Source organism: Pristiophorus japonicus, chromosome 20 (genome assembly GCF_044704955.1).
Source record: "Pristiophorus japonicus isolate sPriJap1 chromosome 20, sPriJap1.hap1, whole genome shotgun sequence".
NCBI lineage: Eukaryota > Metazoa > Chordata > Chondrichthyes > Pristiophoridae > Pristiophorus > Pristiophorus japonicus.
In genome coordinates, this window is record NC_091996.1 from 20,749,813 (window position 1) to 20,768,796 (window position 18,984).

The following is an 18,984-nucleotide window of genomic DNA, read 5'->3' on the forward strand; positions in this document are numbered from 1 at the left end:
CCATCTTGGGGTAGAAATCCGTCGTGGGTGGTAGCGTTAAATGGACCATATTTCATTGGCCGCTTGTATATGCCACTCTTGATATTCAGTCCTATTGATGTCAACAGAACAGAGTATTGTGCAGGGAGTAGAACAGGCGGCCCAAGCCATACCGCCCGTTTTACACTACTGCTGCAGATGGATTTCTACCCCTATATATGTTTAATAGTTGATTATTAATTTCTTCCCATTATTAGTAGTTGCCAATTTGGTAGATAATCTATCAGATTATCAATATGTAGCTGATTAGATCCTTACCCATGATGGACACAAATTAGAAGAGTTTATGTGAAAGTGGAGTTGAATTGTAAATCCATATATTTTGTATAATTTATCCTTAATTAAATTTCTATTGAGTTCACCTTTCTGGTGTAGAAAAATGGTATAGCCCCTTAGAGTTCAAATGCACTCAAATACATACCTTTCTCAAGTTCCCTGCATCCATGGCAACAATTTCTAGTTGATTCTTCTGTTGTTCCAGCTCAGCCAATCGATGCAACAGTGTCTTCTTTTCCTTCTGCAGTTCTGCGCATTCCTCCCGTGCCTGTTTTGCCTGCCCCTTTACACTTTCCAAGTACTCCTGCAGTCCAGCAATAATACCTTCCAGGTCCCGCTTCAGTGCCTCATTAGTTGCTATCTGCCCTATTAAAAATACATTTGGACAGGTTAACCCTTAAAGCACTGGTCACAGCATTTGTCGTGCGAAGCATTATGGTGTTAGGATTTATTCAGCAGGATACAATTTACTTAATGACATATTATAAACATTGTAATCTAATTAAATTGATATTTCAGCCTTTTTTGAAGGGTCCATTATCCAGATAAATTAAAGAAATAAGCCTTTTTACCCCAAAATTTAGTCTTGGATTCTCATTTTGATTTGCTGTTGTTTAGTTGAAAATGCAGAAACAAAACTCAGCTCTTTGCAGACATGCTCCTCAGGAATTCTCGGTTAAGATTGCAACAGATTACACTCACTCACTTACAGGGGAGCCTTACTCAGGGTAAATAAAACACTTAACAGGTACCTTCCGTCAGCTGCTCTTCCAGATCCTTGATGTCCTCCGTTTCCTTAGCAATTCTGGAGAGCATTTCATCCAGGCGCTTCTCTAACTGCTTGTATTGCTTGGACATCATGTCAAGTTGTTGGGCTTTACTGACCATTTGAGCTTTCAAATGTGCCTAAGAGAAAGTGAACCTATTTAATTGAGTTGCTGAACATAATAAATGCCACTTATTTTTGATATTTTAATTAAGGTACAATTGAGTTTTACCCAACATTTCAACAATTTCAATACAAACCACTGGAATGTTAATTAACTCTTTATACTCCAATTCATTTTGATAAATTAAACATATTTTAGTCACTGCATATGTGTGTTTCAATACAACCATTAACAGTGCTAGATAAACTGTAACTCCAACATGTTGTGCTATGGAATAGTGGAAAGCACGTCACTGAGGAGGCAGCAAACAGATCAGGCATTTCTCCAAATAGAGGCAGGAAATATCATGCGAGTGTTGCTTCTGGACACTAACATTACTCCTGTGGACAGTTTGGAGCTGCTTCTGCATGAAAGCTGATCAATCACTGGTCTTCGCCACTACATTTGGTACATTGTCCAAGAAACCAGTAAAGGAAATGGGCATTGAGGGAAATGTAACCATATACTCTTTAAATAAAAAAAAAGAGAGAAATAAAATTCCAACCTGTCCTTGAATTTATGCCTTTTAGTACACATGAGAATATATTTTCTAATCGGGCTCCAATTTAACAGGTTCATAGAATGGTCAAACTCCCTGACCATTTTGGAACTGGCTTTTGGAGCTCACTAGGGGATGGCTCAGAGCCTCTGTGTAGGTACAGGCAACTCTCGATTATCCGGGTCCCTCGGGGATTGGGCTATTCCACGTAAACGATTTTTCCATTAGGGCGAGTCTACATTTTAAAGTTAAAACTTTAAATGAATCAATACAATCAACTACAATCAGTAACAAAAGATGGACATTACCAGCATGCATGTATAGGTTCTGTGCCTGGAACCCGGTGCCACACTGCCCCCGTTTCCAATGTCAGCGGCAGCCGCGAGAGACAGCGGCTGCAGCAGCACGCACGCACACACACATCCATAAAGCAAGGGCAGAGGAGGGTGATTTTTACGGTGAGAGAGAGAGAGAGAATGCGAGAATGCGCGCGAGAGAATGCGAGAATGCGCGCGAGAGAATGCGAGAATGCGCGCGAGAGAATGCGAGAATGCGCGCGAGAGAATGCGAGAATGCGCGCGAGAGAATGCGAGAATGCGCGCGAGAGAGAGAATGCGCGCGAGAGAGAGCGCGAACGCGCGAGAGAGAGCGCGAACGCGCGAGAGAGAGCGCGAACGTGCGAGAGAGAGAGAGAGAGAGTGTGCGAGAGAGAGAGAGAGAATGTGCGCGAGAGAGAACGTGCGTGCGAGAGAGAGAGAGCGAACGTGCGAGAGAGCGAACGTGCGAGAGAGCGAACGTGCGAGAGAGCGAACGTGCGAGAGAGCGAACGTGCGAGAGAGCGAACGTGCGAGAGAGCGAACGTGCGAGAGAGCGAACGTGCGAGAGAGCGAGCACAATGTTTGGAAGGCAATTTTGCCAAATTATTTTGAGCTGTCTTTTCACTTGTTAGCAACAGAAGGGGCATTCTGAAGGGGGAGGGTGAACAGCCAGTTGTGGTGCATATAGGTACCAACGAGGTAGGTAAAAAGCTGAATTTAGGGAGCTAGGAGTTAAATTAAAAAGCAATACCTCAAAAGGTAGTAATCTCAGGATTGCTACCAGTGCCACTTGCTAGTCAGAGTAGGAATCGCAGGATAGCACAGATGAATACGTGGCTTGAGGAGTGGTGCAAGAGGGAAGGATTCAAATTCCTGGGACATTGGAACCGGTTCTGGGGGAGGTGGGACCAGTACAAACCGGACGGTCTGCACCTGGGCAGGACCGGAACCAATGTCCTACGGGGAGTGTTTGCTAGTGCTGTTGGGGAGGGGTTAAACTAATATGGCAGGGGGTTGGGAACCTATGTAGGGAGACAGAGGGAAATAAAATGGGGGCAGAAGCAAAAGATAGAAAGGAGAATAGTAAAAGTGGAGGGCAGAGAAACCCAAGGCAAAAACCAAAAAGGGCCACATTACAGCAAAATTTTAAAAGGGACAAAGAGTGTTAAAAAGACAAGCCTGAAGGCTCTGTGCCTCAATGCAAGGAGTATTCATAATAAAGTGGATGAATTAACTGCGCAGGCAGCTATGAATGATTATGATATCATTGGGATTACAGAGACATGGTTCCAGGGTGACCAAGGCTGGGAACTCAACATCCAGGGATATTCAACATTCTGGAACGATAGACAGAAAGGAAAAAAGAAGTGGGGTAGCACTGCTGGTTAAAGAGGAAATTAACGCAATAGTAAGAAAGGACATGAGCTTAGATGATGTGGAATCTGTATGGGTCGAGCTGAGGAATACCAAAAGGCAGAAAACGCTAGTGGGAGTTGTGTACAGACCACCAAACAATAGTAGTTAGGTTGGGGATGGCATCAAACAAGAAATTAGGGATGCATACAATAAAAGGTACAGCAGTTATCATGGGCGACTTTAATCTACATATGAATTGGGTTAACCAAGTTGGTAGCAATGCGGTAGAGGAGGATTTCCTGGAGTGTATTAGGGATGGCTTTCTAGACCAATATGTCGAGGAACCAACTAGAGAGCTGGCCATCCTAGACTGGGTACTGTGTAATGAGAGAGAGGACTAATTAGCAATCTTGTTGTGCAAGGCCCCCTGGGGAAGAGTGACCATAATATGGTAGAATTCTTAATTAAGGTGGAGAGTGGCACAGTTAATTTAGAGACTAGGGTCCTGAACTTAAGGAAAGGTAACTTCGATGGTATGAGACGTGAATTGGCTAGGATAGACTGGCAAATGATACTTAAAGGGTTGACAGTGGATAGGCAATGGCAGACATTTATAGATTACATGGATGCACTTCAACAATTGTACATCCCTGTCTGGAGTAAAAATAAAATGGGAAAGGCGGTTCAACCGTGGCTAACAAAGGAAATTAAGGATAGTGTTAAATCCAAGGAAGAGGCATAGAAATTGATGAGAAAAAGCAGCAAACCTGAGAACTGGGAGAAATTTAGAATTCAACAGAGGAGGTCAAAGGGTCTAATTAGGAGGGGGAAATAAAGTATGAGAGGAAGCTTGCAGGGAAGATAAAAACTGACTGCAAAAGCTTTTATAGATATGTGAAGAGAAAAAGATTAGTGAAGACCAACATAAGTCCTTTGCAGACAGAATCAGGTGAATTTATAATGGGGAACAAAGAAATGGCAGACGAGTTGAACAAATACTTTGGTTCTGTCTTCACGAAGGAAGACACAAATAACCTTCTGGAAATACTAGGGGACCGAGGCACTAGTGAGAAGGAGGAACTGAAGGAAATACTTTATAGGCGTGAAATTGTGTTAGGGAAATTGATGGGATTGAAGGCTGATAAATCCCTAGGGCCTGATAGTCTGCATCCCAGAATACTTAAGGAAGTGGCCCTAGAAATAGTGGATGCATTGGTGATCATTTTCCAACAGTCTATCACTCTGGATCAGTTCCTATGGACTGGAGGGTAGCTAATGTAACCCCACTTTTTTTTTTAAAAAGGGAGAGAAGATGGGTAATTATGGACTGGTTAGCCTGACACCAGTAGTGGGGAAAATGTTGGAATCAATTATTAAAGATGAAATAACAGCGCATTTAGAAAGCAGTGACAGGTTCGGTCCAAGTCAACATGGATTTATGAAAGGGAAATCATGCCTGACAAATCTTCTGGAATTTTTTGAGGATGTAACTAGTAGAGTGGACAAGGGAGAACCAGTGGATGTGGTGTATTTGGACTTTCAAAAGGCTTCTGACAAGGTCACTCAAGAGATTGGTGTGCAAAATTAAAGCACATGGTATTAGGGGTAATGTATTGACATGGATAGAGAACTGGTTGGCAGACAGGAAGCAGAGAGTCTGGATAAACGGGTCCTTTTCAGAATGGCAGACAGTGACTAGTGGGGTGCTATTTACAATATACATTAATGATTTGGATGAAGGAATTGAGTGTAATATCTTCAAGTTTGCAGATGACACTAAACTGGGCGGTGGTGTGAGCTGTGAGGGGGATGTTAAGAGGCTAGAGGGTGACTTGGACAGGTTAGGTGAGTGGGCAAATGTATGGCAGATACAGTATAATGTGGATAAATGTGAGGTTATCCACTTTGGGGGCAAAAACATGAAGGCAGAATATTATCTGAATGGCGGCAAATTAGGAAAAGGGGAGGTGCAACGAAACCTGGGTGTCATGGTACATCAGTCGTTGAAGGGTGGCATGCAGGTACAGCAGGCGGTGAAGTAGGCAATGGCATGTTGGCCTTCATAGCTAGGGGATTTGAGTGTAGCAGCAGGGAGGTCTTACTGCAGTTGTACAGGGCCTTAGTGAGGCCACACCTGGAATCTTGTGTTCAGTTTTGGTCTCCTAATCTGAGGAAGGACGTTCTTGCTATTGAGGAAGTGCAGCGAAGGTTCACCAGACTGATTCCTGGGATGGCAGGACTGATATACGAGGAGAGACTGGATTGACTGGGCCTATATTCACTGGAGTTTAGAAGAATGAAAGGGGATCTCACAGAAACATAAAATTCTGACGGGACTGGACAGGTTAGATGCAGGAAGAATGTTCCCGATGTTGGGGAAGTCCAGAACCAGGGGACACAGTCGAAGGATAAGGGATAAGCCATTTAGGACTGAGATGAGGAGAAACTTCTTCACTCAGAGAATTGTTAACCTGTGGAATTCCCGACCGCAGAGAGTTGTTGAATATATCCAATGAACTGGCATCAAGAGGGAGTTAGATAAGGATAAAGGGATCAAGGGGTATGAAGAGGAAGCAGGAAAGAGGTACTGAGGTGAATGATCAGCCATGATCTTATTGAATGGTGGTGCAGGCTCGAAGGGCCGAATGGCCTACTCCTGCACCTATTTTCTACATTTCTATGTTTCTATGATACTCGAGTCAAAGGCAGAGTCTCGGTTAAGGAGATCTTCGAAGTGCTCCTTCCAGCAGGTCCTGACTGCCTCGGTGTCCTTGAGGGGTGTCACCCCGTTCTTGACCAGCAGTGGGGTGGGAGCGTTCTCCTCCGTGTCGGCTGCCCCCAAAAGTTTGTCACCATCCTCCGCCTGCTCCACAATGACATGCAAGCTGTGATCGTGACCAACGGATCCATCACAGACCCAATTCATATCTGGACCAGAGTCAAGCAGGACTGAATCATTGCGCCAACCCTCTTCTCGATCTTCCTCGCTGCAATGTTCCACCTCACACAAAAGCTCCCCACTGGAGTGAAACTAAACTACAGAACCAGTGGGAACCTGATCAACCTTCAGATCCAAGACCGTCCCAACCTCTGTCGTCGAACTACACTATGCGGACTACGCTTGCGTCTGCGCAGAGACTGAACTTCAAATCACCGTCAACATCTTCACCGAGGCATACGAAAGCATGGGCCTTACACTAGACATCAGTAAGACAAAGTTCCTCCACCAACCTGACCTCACCACACCCCACTGCCCCCCCCCCCCCACCCCCAGTCATCAAGGTCCACGGCGTGGCACGGCCCTGGACATGGACCACTTTCCATACCTCGGGAGCCCATTATCAGCAAGGGCAGACAGACAACGAGGTTCAACATCACCTCCAGTGCACTAGCGCAGCCTTTGGCCGCTTATGGAAAAAGTGTTCTCGACGATCAGGCCCTCAAATCTGCCACCATGCTTATGGCCTACAGGGCTGTAGTGATACCCGCCCTCCTGTACGGCTCAGAGATGTGGACCGTATACAGTGGATACCTCAAATCGTTGGAGAAATATCAACGATGTCTCTGCAAGATCCCGCAAATCCCCTGGGAGGACAGACGCATCATCGTTAGTATCCTCGATCAGGCCAACATCCCCAGCATCGAAGCACTGACGAAACTCGACCAGCTCCGTTGGGCAGGCCACACTGTTCGCATGCCTGACAAAAGACTCCCAAAGCAAGCGCTCTATTTGGAACTCCGACACTGCAAGCAAGCCCAAGGTGGGCAGAGGAAACATTTCAAAGACACCCTGAAAGTTACTTGATAAAATGCAACATCGCCACCGATACCTGGGAGTCCCTGGCCAAAGACCGCCCTAGGTGGAGGAAGTGCATCCAGGAGGGCACAGAGCACTGAATCTCCTCACCGACAGCATGTAGAAAACAGGCGGAGGCAGCGGAAGGAGCGTGCGGCAAACCTGTCCCACCCGCCCTTTCCTTCAACGATTGTGTGCCCCCACCTGTGACAGAGACTGTGGTTCCTGTATTGGACTGTCCAGTCACCTAAGAACTCACTTATTGGGCTCAAGTTTCAGCCCGAGTTGCTCCTATTTTTTTTGAGCAATTAGTTTAAAATGGAGCATCTTAGAAATTGCAATTCTCGGCATTTAGTTTGCTCCAGTTCTAGCAAGTTAGAATAGTTTCATTTTGGAACAGTTTTTTTCCAAAAAGGGGGCGTGTCCAGCCACTTACACCTGTTTTGCAAGTTTAGGCAGCGAAAACTTACTCCATTCTAAGTTAGTTTGGAGTAAGCATAGATTTTTGTACGCTCAGAAAAACCTTGCCTACATGTTAGAAATTAGGCGCAGGGAACAAGAGATGGGGGTGGGGGGGGCAGGGAAGTTTACAAACATTAAACACTTCACTTTTACAAATAAAAAGCCATCATCAATAATAAATGATAAATAAATCAATAAATCAACCGATAAAATCAATCACTATATTTTGAAAATGATTACACCATCCCACACCATAATTATTTTTTGACGTAGTAAATTTGCTAATTAACTGTTGACATGCCTAATCACAACCGACTATTTCAGCCAATTCCTCCGAACGCACGTCTTGGATTACAAGCTTACTGCTTCATGCATTGCTAAATCAGACGTGCTTCAGAACTGCCCCTCCCTTACTATATTGATTGCTTTTACAGAATCCGAGGTAAACTAACAAATCTACACGCAACAGGAAGGTAGATAAAAGCTGCATAAAGTACTTTAAAACATCCAGTAACAGAATCTTTACACCCTCGTGATTTTTGTATAGTTTATCAAATTATTTGAAGCTGTCTGCACAATACATTTTTAGCTTTGTCGTTGTAAACCCCCAAATAGCTGAGCCACTGTGAGAAAGCTCATTGTAATTGCTTCTTCAGAAATTAATGCAAAAACACACAACTCCATGGGATGGGGGAGAACAGACACATGTTTAGGAACAAGCCCATCCCTTTTTAAATAATCTCAACCCCAGAAACCCAGCTTTTCCCCATACCCTTCAATCATTTTCTCTCCAGAAACTTACCTTAAACTCATTTATATTACTCTCTATTGTTCTCTCTCTCTCTCTCTGGAGCAACTTCTTCCACAACGTCATTACTGTGTGTAAATAAATGCTCACTGACTTCCCTCCTTGTTCCATGATACAATAATAAGGCATGGATTCAGGGGATGGTGCAGCTTGATAATTCAAATGGCCCTTTCTCATTCCAGAATTTATGTTCTTTATAGTACTCCCAGCTGAACGCGGCAGGCACTGTTCCCACAGGTCACGGCGGGGAGCCCATTCGGCCAGGGCTAGGGACGGCGTACATCGGGCCCCTCCCACACAGATTCGGAGGGAGAGGAGCTACTGCACATGCCGCACACTCTAGCACGCATGTGCAGAGTTCCCGGCACTGTTTTCAGCGCAGGGACCTGGTTCTGCACCCTCCGCCCCTTGTGCGGCGCTATGCCGAGGGCCTTCATCGCTCCAGCTGGGTGAATAGCAAGGTAACTTTTAGGCGTGGTTTTTGTTCTCAAAAGTCGGCGCAGCTCACGGAGGTGCGCCGTTCTAAGCATGGGGGCAAACTTGGGCTCTGAGAGTGGAAACAAGTCTTCCTTGATTTCGAGGGACTGCCTATGATATTATTATTCCCAGGCACCCTGCCCTTGAGCAGTAATGTAACATAGAAACATAGAAATTAGGTGCAGGTGTAGGCCATTTGGCCCCTTGAGCCTGCACCGCCATTCAATAAGATCATGACTGATCATTCACCTCAGTACCCCTTTCCTACTTTCTCTCCATACCCCTTGATCCCTTTGGCCGGAAGGGCCATATCTAACTCCCCTTTGAATATATCTAACAAACTGGCCTCAACTTTCTGCGGTAGAGAATTCCACAGGTTAACAACTCTGAGTGAAGAAGTTTCTCCTCATCTCGGTCCTAAATGGCTTAGCCCTTATTCTTAAACTGTGACCACTGGTTCTGGAACTCCCCAACAATGGGAACATTCTTCCTGCATCAGAATTTTATATGTTTCTATGAGATCCCCTCTCATTCTTCTAAACTCCAGTGGATACAAGCCCAGTTGATCCAATCTCTCCTCATATGTCAGTCCTGCCATCCCAGGAATCAATCTGGTGAGCCTTCGCTGCACTCACTCAATAGCAAGAATGTCCTTCCTCAGATTAGGTGACCAAAACTGAACACAATATTCCAGGAGTAGCCTCACCAAGGCTCTGTACAACTGCTTCTATACTCAAATCCTCTAGCTATGAAGGCCAAACATGCCATTTGCCTTCTTCAGCGCCTGCTGTACCTGCATGCCAAACTTCAATGGCTGATGTACCATGACACCCAGGTCCCGTTGCACCTCCCCTTTTCCTAATCTGTCACCATTCAGATAATATTTTGTCTTCCTGTTTTTGCCACCAAAGTGGATAACCTCACATTAATCCACATTATACTGCATCTGCCATGCATTTGCCCACTCAACTAACCTGTCCACGTCACCCTGCAGCCTCTTGGCATCCTCCTCACAGCTCACACCGCCTCCCAGTTTAGTGTCATCTGCAAACTTGGAGATATTACATTCAATTCCTTCATCTAAATCATTGATGTATATCGTAAATAGCTGGGGTCCCAGCACGGAACCCTGCGGCACCCCACTGGTCACTGCCTGCCATTCTGTAAAGGATCCGTTTATTCCGACTCTCTGCTTCCTGTCTGCCAATCAGTTCACTATTCATGTTAATACATTACCCCCAATACCATGTGCTTTGATTTTGCACACTAATCTCTTGTGTGGGACCTTATCAAAAGCCTTTTGAAAGTCCAAATACACCACATCCACTGGTTCTCCCTTGTCCACTCTACTAGTTACATCCTCAAAAAATGAGTAGATTTGTCAAGCATGATTTCCCTTTCATAAATCCATGCTGACTTGGACCGATGCTGTCACTGCTTTCCAAATGCGCTGCTATTTCATTTTTAATAATTGATTCCAACGTTTTCTCCATCATCGATGTCCGGCTAACCGGTGTATAATTCCGTTTTCTCTTTCCCTCCTTTTTTAAAAAAGAGGTGTTACATTAGCTACCCTTCAGTCCACAGGAACTGATCCAGAGTTAATAGAATGTTGGAAAATGATCACCAATGCATCCACTATTTCTAGGGCCACTTCCTTAAGTACTCTGGGATGCAGCCTATCAGGCCCTGGGGATTATTGGCTTTCAATCCCATCAATCTCCCTAACACAATTTCCTAACTAATAAGGATTTCCTTCAGTTCCTCCTTTTCGTTAGACCCTCGAACCGTGAGAATTTTCAGAAACTTATTTGTGTCTTCCTTAGTGAAGACAGATCCTAAGTATTTGTTCAATTGGTCTGCCATTTCTTTGTTCCCCATTATAAATTCACCTGATTCTGACAGCAAAGGACCTATGTTGGTCTTCACTAATCTTTTTCTCTTCACATATCTATAGAAACTTTTGCAGTCAGTTTTTATGTTCCCTGCAAGTTTCCTTTCATACTCTATTTTCCCCCTCCCTTTGTCCTCCTCTGCTGAATTCTAAATTTCTCCTAGTCCTCAGGTTTGCTGCCTTTTCTCTCCAATTTATATGCCTCTTCCTTGGATTTAACACTATCCCTAATTTCCCTTGTTTGCCACGGTTGAGCTACCTTCCCCATTTTATTTTTACTCCAGACAGTGATGTACAATTGTTGAAGTTCATCTATAGAATGTCTGCCATTGCCTATCCACTGTCAACCCTTTAAGTGTCATTTGCCAGTCTATCCTAGCCAATTCACATCTCATACCATCGAAGTTACCTTTCTTTAAGTTCAGGACCCTAGTCTCTGAATTAACACTGTCACTCTCCATCTTAATAAAGAATTCTACCATATTATGGTCACTCTTCCCCAGGAGGCCTCGCACAACAAGATTGATAATTAGTCCTCTCTCGTTACACAACACCCAGTCTAGGATGGCCAGCTCTCTAGTTGGTTCCTCGACATATTGGTTTAGAAAGCCATCCCTAATACACTCCAGGAAATCTTCCTCCACCGCATTGCTACCAGTTTGGTTAGCCCAATCTATATGTAGAGTAAAGTCGCCCATGATAACTGCTGTACCTTTATTGCACGCATCACTAATTTCTTGTTTGATGCCATCCCCAACCTCACTTCTGCTGTTTGGTGCTCTGTACACAACTCCCACTAGCATTTGCTGCCCTTTGGTATTCCGCAGCTCTACCCATACAGATTTCACATCATCCAAGCTAATGGATACCTGGAACGAGGTTGTGCAAGAGAACTTGATGGCGCAAATGAATTTTACTGTCACTGACAGCCATATGGTGCACGTTAGCTACAGGTGTCCCTGCAGCAAATAGCAAAACTCTCCATCTGGTTATCTGCTAACCCAGAGCCTGAACAGCCAGTTCCATGTGGTCATTGCAAGGTAGACAAACCAGTGTCTATAAATGTTGGTGGAGGGTATTGATAGATGGGTGAAGTCTTCCTCTGACACAACCTACCCTGCCTGGCATCCTTCCATTACTAAACTTCCCCCTAAAAACATGCGGGGTTGGAATTCCCATTAGGAAAGCCACTCTCCCAATATCATTGACATAGCAACAAAAAAAAAATGTAGGTCCACAACATTTGATACAACGCTTCCGAGAGGCAAGGGTAAAATAGAGAAACTAAGAAAAATGGTTCAGAAATAGCCTCAAAATGTTGCTACAAATCTTACTATAGGGGTCCTTAAATGCATTCTATTAAAAGCTTCATCTAGGGGCCAAAGGCCAATTTTATACAGGTAGGTAGATGATAGAATTTCCTGTGGTGCTCAATGAATATCGAAATGACAGAATGTGGCCCAATTCTAATATTTTTAATTGCGAACAGGTGGGCACTAACTGCACCAGACAATCTGAAAGAATGGATTTCCACCCATTTTTCTGATCAATCGGATCACTTTACGCCAACAAATCCTTTGTAACCCAATGACACAATCAGATAAGCCCTTTTTCCAAAAGAGGGTCTTCTCTATCCTAAGTCACAATGTCTTATCCATTCTAGTGTTTGAGGCACAGTGGTGATCTTATTTTAGGATTGGTATGAATCGACAGCATTTCAGGGCCAATTATGTACCATTTTAAGCGAATACCCCAGTACAGGCTCAAGAATCATAATTATGAGACCTACCAGATTCTGGGGTAAAAATAAAGTTGTTATTGCAACTAATAAACATTTCATAATTTTATAAATTCACAAATGGCTGCCTTGTGCATTAGAATTATAGGGATCAATGGACTCTGAATATGTTGCTTGAAAATAGAATGTAATTATTTCATAATTTCATGAAAAATTATCAGAACTGTGCACTGAGAATGCAATATGAATAGATGTATAACATTTTATTTTAATTCAACAGCTAGTTCAGAAGCTAGGGCAGTGCAGACTTAACATCCAGCATCCCAACATCAGTGGTGTAAAAATGAGCTCAGGAATAGTGCATGCTTGCAACTATCATGGTATCCAAGATATTTGTGTGCAAATTAGACATGAACATATAAAATGCCAATACATTTAAACTCAATCTTTTACCCAAGCTAGTGTCAGAGTCTAGACCAAGGCCCATGTGTGTTTTTTGTAAATCTTTTCCAGAGTGTTCCTTTAACTACATAACATATTTTCACAATTTGTTACCTACTTATCTGAGCACGCAGGGATAAGGAGTGAGGTATGGACAAAGTATTCCACTGCGCTGAAACTTATTCAGATATCAAGGCATGAATTTCACTCAAAGTTTGAACTTCCTTTCAGGTGCGAATTTTGACATTTATATATATTCTAAAAATATCTGCAGCGGCATTTTGTCTCAGGTGCTTCCAGAGAGCAACGGGTGGATACACTAACCAATGTAATGTGTTGCACACAATTTAAACAAAAAAGGGGAGCTTATGTGTTATTCTATGTATGCTATGGCCATTCCCCTGTCCGCACCTGAAGTAGAAAATGACCGCCAATTGTATTTTTACCACTACCGCCAGATATCACTATTCCCAGGTACTGCCCGTCAGAAAATGCTACTTGTGCTGTTTCATATTTACAATAATTCAACAGGTTAGGACAGGTAAAATAATGTGGTTAGTAAATAATTAGGTTAAAGTGACCTGAGCAAATAAATTAGTATTTACAAAACGTATATAAGAATGAGAACATTAATCTAGTGCTCATGTATGCAGTTGACTCGATGCACAAACCTACCTCAACAAAACCATTTTTAACTGTATAAAGTAGCAACTAACAGAATGTGCTAGTCAGTGATTGAAGTGGGAAGAGACAGATATTGGCTTTTAATGCTCCCCTCTCAACTTCTTCTAAAATGACATAGCATTAAAAACAAAATGGACTGCAAAATCTCAATTTAAACAGAGACATATTTCCTTTAGACTGCGTGTATTCAGTCATTAGTTCATCTTTTACTGAGCTGTGTAACAAAGTTCTAGTAATAGCTTATCTGAATATTTTGTAGGGTACAGATTCAAAATTCATGCAATGAAGACATAACTGTCTCAGTGCATTTACATAGGTCTATATTTTCCTCTTTTCAAGAGAGTTAATAATAACCCTTATTTGATAGGAATTAATCAAAATCTGCACGGCTGTGCCCAGTGATTCACTTCAAAAGTTGCCATCCAATTTGAATCCATCATTAATGAGTATAAATTGGCTTATCAGGACCCATCTATAATAACACTGCTTTCACCATTCATAAGTAGCTAGATTGGCACATTTCTAGCAAACCTTGTGAATAGTTTGCCTTTCTAGCAGCAGAGGGGCAAAACTTGATTTAAAAAGGTCCATCATAGAAACTGGGGCATTGAGCATGTGGCCACATCCTCTCATTAACCTGACTGCTACTGTTAGCCCAGAACCAAGCTGCCTCCTGAATCAGTAGGACATGACAACTATTAGTCAGCCCAGATGGAAACCGACTCCTGCTGACAACACAGACATGTCTACTACTGTCAGCCTAAACCAGATTGGGCCCAACTCTTGCCTTCAGCCCGGGCTCAGCCCGACCTCATGCTGTCCGTCCAGGCTCGGCCCGACCTCCGCCTGGGCTTGATCTAAGGGCTACCGTTAGTCCAGAATCCGGATGTCAGCCAAGCTTTGGCCTAACCCCCTGTCAGCCTGGACAACCTCTGGCATCAGCTGAGATCTGACCTGACCCAACCTCAGCTGTAAAACACTGCAAGAACAAAACCTGTGAAGTACAACGATGCCAACCTAATCCTGATATTTTGTTCTACCTTTAATACTCCCCTGTTCTTATCTGTGACAACTGTGGTTTTTCGTGAAACGTCTAAGACATTGTAACTGTTCTACAAGCTCTGTGGTGACTCTTTGATTCCTCAATATTTAATCTTTTCTCTTTTGTTCTTGGCCTTATTGAGGTTGAACTAAAACCAATCACCGAGCGCCTACAAACAGATGTTGCCATGTTCCTAAACTACTAAGATCATCTTAAATAAGTCAGATTTCTTCATAATAGTTGGAGTATTAGAATTCAATACTTAAAAATGAGTGAACTTGAATATACAAACTGTGCAGATTGTATTAGAAACTATCACATTTTTGGAAAGACTTGATTTTTTTACTCTAATTTTGGAATTCTTTCGTTCTTATATAACTTCTAAATCCACAATTTTCTAACATTAGAGATATACAAAAAATTATATGTACACACAAATATAACAAAATCACACCATTTGTAAGCCACAAAAACAAAAACAGTACTTGAAAGGTTAAAATTCTAAACTGAAACGTATATTAGAACCATAGAAACATAGAAAATAGGTGCAGGAGTAGGCCATTCAGCCCTTCTAGCCTGCACCGCCATTCAATGAGTTCATGGCTGAACATGAAACTTCAGTACCTCTTTCCTGCTTTCTCGCCATACCCCTTGATCCCCCGAGTAGTAAGGACTTCATCTAACTCCCTTTTGAATATATTTAGTGAATTGGCCTCAACTACTTTCTGTGGTAGAGAATTCCACAGGTTCACCACTCTCTGGGTGAAGAAGTTTCTCCTCATCTCGGTCCTAAATGGCTTACCCCTTATCCTCAGACTGTGACCCCTGGTTCTGGACTTCCCCAACATTGGGAACATTCTTCCTGCATCTAACCTGTCTAAACCCGTCAGAATTTTAAACGTTTCTATGAGGTCCCCTCTCATTCTTCTGAACTCCAGTGAATACAAGCCCAGTTGATCCAGTCTTTCTTGGGCTTGTTTTCACTGGAGTTATATTGTTTTGTGTTATTATATGCTTATCAAATAGAATATATAACTTAAAACTGGTATACAACTACACTAGCGGCCATGTTTTTTCTGTTCCTTTCACTCGAAATAACCCAGAAAAACACAATAAAAATCATGAATTACGGATGATGTAATCTCCACATAACACACTATGTACAGCTTGTGAGCAGATACATAAAGAAACCAATTAACTACGTAGCTGGTAAACAGGAATAGGCATCTATACTATAAATGTATTTATATTTTATGTAATTCCAAACAATCCTTTAAATTCAGCCTAGTGAATCTGCTACAGATAAATGTAAAAAGTTTGTAATTATAAATAAAGTAAGTTCCTCTACTCTGTACAAATGAATAGCAAGTCAAATGCCTCAGCCAGCTCGCTTCCCCTCAAGCTTCCTGTTCTCGTTACTCACATTGATTTTGCTGACTTCCAGCCCTTGCAGCTTCAAGTCACTTCTTCAAACTTTAGTCAGAGCTTCTTCGTTCACTACTTTTAAAACATTACAGTCAGAGCATGATAGAGATCAGCCTGTTCGTTTTCCGGAGAATTGCAATTATGCCACATGCTTCAAATCACAACACAGGAAGTGCTTTGTGCAGCCAATCAAAAATAGCTGATCTAACTGCCTCTCTAATCTCCCCAGAGGCTGAGCTCCTAGTTGTGAAATACGACAGCCCACAGTACTGCTAACTGCCTGCCACAAAGGCACACAAACCAGACCAAGAATATTTCACACATGAGATCAACTGAAATGTTGGTTAAGTCTCTGAAGTCTTAACAAGATACAGTACAAATCATCGACGAGCCACATAATTGAACAACTATATCAATTAATGCATGCAGCAGCTTATCCTAATTATTCTCCATGCTTCTTGGCATGATTCCAAAGAATGATTCGACTTTGTGAACTGGCCAGGAAGAATAGGCCTTGAGTTTTAATACAGCTATTCACATCAAGTCAATCACTCTTCTAGAAATAAACGTTTGAAAAAAAATTAGTTTTCAAACCATTTTAATATTGATAACATTTTTGCACATTAGATTAGCTACACTTAAAAATAATACTGCACAAATAGACTGGATTCACAAGGAAAAGCTAGAGCTAGGTCTACAGCTGTCGACACTATTGAGTTACATTACAACTTCTGCATTCTAAGCATATGGAACACAACAGCACTTTGATCAGACCAACAAAAAATGCCCCAAAGCTATCCCTTCCATTCATTCTGCATTGCTAGCATTTAACTCTTTCACTGACTAGTTGTGACAATTCAGGTCTTAGCAAAGCACAAAGTTTTGCATACCAGTCTTCAAGTGCAGTTTAAAAACTGCTAAAATGTTATCTTTTTATGGTCATCACAGATCAGTACACACAATACAACACAAGCAGCATAATCACTATGCCATTAAGCAGACTTGTGCAGGCCACGTAGTTCGCATGCCAGACATGAGACTCCCAAAGCAAGTGCTCTACTCGGAACTCCTTCACGGCAAACGAGCCAAAGGTGGGCAGCGGAGACGCTACAAGGACATCCTCAAAGCCTCCCTGATAAAGTGCCCACTGGCACCTGGGAGTCCCTGGCCCAAGACTGTCTTAAGTGGAAGAAGTGCATCCGAGAGGGCGCTGAGCACCTCGAGTCTCATCGCCGAGAGCATGTAGAAATCAAGCGCAGACAGCAGAAAGAGCTTGCGGCAAACTAGTCCCACCCACCCCTTCCCTCAACGACTATCTGTCCCACCTGTGACAGAGTCTGTGGTTCTCGTACTGGACTGTTCAGCCACCAAAGAACTCTTGAAGTGAGTGGAAGCAAGTCTTCCTCAATTCCGAGGGACTGCCTCTGATGATGATGATCACCAGTAATCATATTTGCTCTTAGGCATGTATTTTTTTCTTTGTTGAGAACAATCAGGGACTTCTGGAGTTTTTAATTTGCATGCCAAAAACCTCAATTAAAAATTATTCAGATGTCATGACATTTTCCTTTAACCACGGACAGTACAGTTTTATGGTATCGTTTCTATTAACTAGTGAACAACACTCCATATGTACTATTGTGGGATGGAAAAATGCTGAATACAGAAGTGCCATTGATTCTAATGGTCTTCACAATGAATGGTATGAATTTTCAAAACAGGGGAGGTGATGCAATACTTCAGCAGCTGACACACAGTATGAACACAGACTTTCAACCCATCAAACTAGGGTGGATTTAAACTGAGATTCCAGGGTGAAAGCATGGCATGGTCAGGTACGGTACCACCCAATCAGGTATGATCACTTGCAAACATTTTATAATTCAGTATGCCAAACTAATTATTCACAATATTTGATCTTTTTTCAGTATTAAATGGCAAGTTAACACTGGATAAATGTGCAATGACTATTTCTCAATAATTAATCCTTCAGCAAGGCTACATCACAAATCAACTGGAGTGGCTTGACCAATATTCTTGCCATTGACCAAAAAGCAGGATCAAAAACAAAGTAATACTTCCCTCCAAGAATTCTACATATAAATTATGGAAAATAAAAGAACGCTAAGTAGATACACGTCAAGCTAGAATGCTTTTAAAAGCTGACAAACCGCTTCAGAAAAACAGCTCTCCAAAAACGGCCTGTATACAAGCCTGCAATGAGCAAAAAGCAGTAAATATACTCTTCCTTCTGGACTGGTGTCTGTATTCATTAACCTTTTTTGTATAAGGATCATAGAAACATGCAGCACAGAAGGAGGTCATCCTGCCCATCATTCCTGTGCTGGCTCTTTCAAAGAGCAGTCTTGCTTAATCCCACATCCCTGTTTTTTGTCCATTGTTTATTTTGGCTAATTTTGAACACTTTTTTTTTTACTTTGCAATTGACAGATTATTTTCCCTAAAGCTACCTCAGTCACTCTTCCCCCTTCAGAGACACTCCAACTTCTCAGTTGACAGAGGCACTCTACCACCTCCACTGTCTCCCATTTCACATATACTCACCCCTTCACTGTTTTCACATGCTCTCTTCTTGTAGCCCCCCCAGTTCAGACTCTCCACTCCAATAAAGCCCATTTACAAGAAGCACTCCCCTCCAACACATCCCCAGTTCAGAAACACTTTTCCCTTCAAGCCACACCAGTTCATATTAGCGCTCATTCCCCCTCCCTTTTATTTCATGCTATTCCTCCTGTACTCATCACCCAGCCATCTCCCACCTTTCCAACACTGTTCTTGGG

At 42.7% G+C, this 18,984-nt stretch overlaps 1 protein-coding gene across 6 annotated transcripts in view; it reads right to left on the minus strand.

Annotated features, from left to right (window-relative positions):
* cntrl (centriolin) overlaps window positions 1-18,984 on the minus strand; it is a 149,356-nt gene that overhangs the window by 83,605 nt on the left and 46,767 nt on the right. For all 6 annotated transcript variants that reach the window (XM_070862591.1, XM_070862588.1, XM_070862590.1 and 3 more), the window contains 2 exons: window positions 1,068-1,221; window positions 461-681 (listed from right to left, as the gene is read on the minus strand). In XM_070862591.1, coding sequence (XP_070718692.1) covers window positions 461-681; window positions 1,068-1,221 — 375 coding nt within the window. The remainder of the gene's footprint in view (window positions 1-460; window positions 682-1,067; window positions 1,222-18,984) is intronic.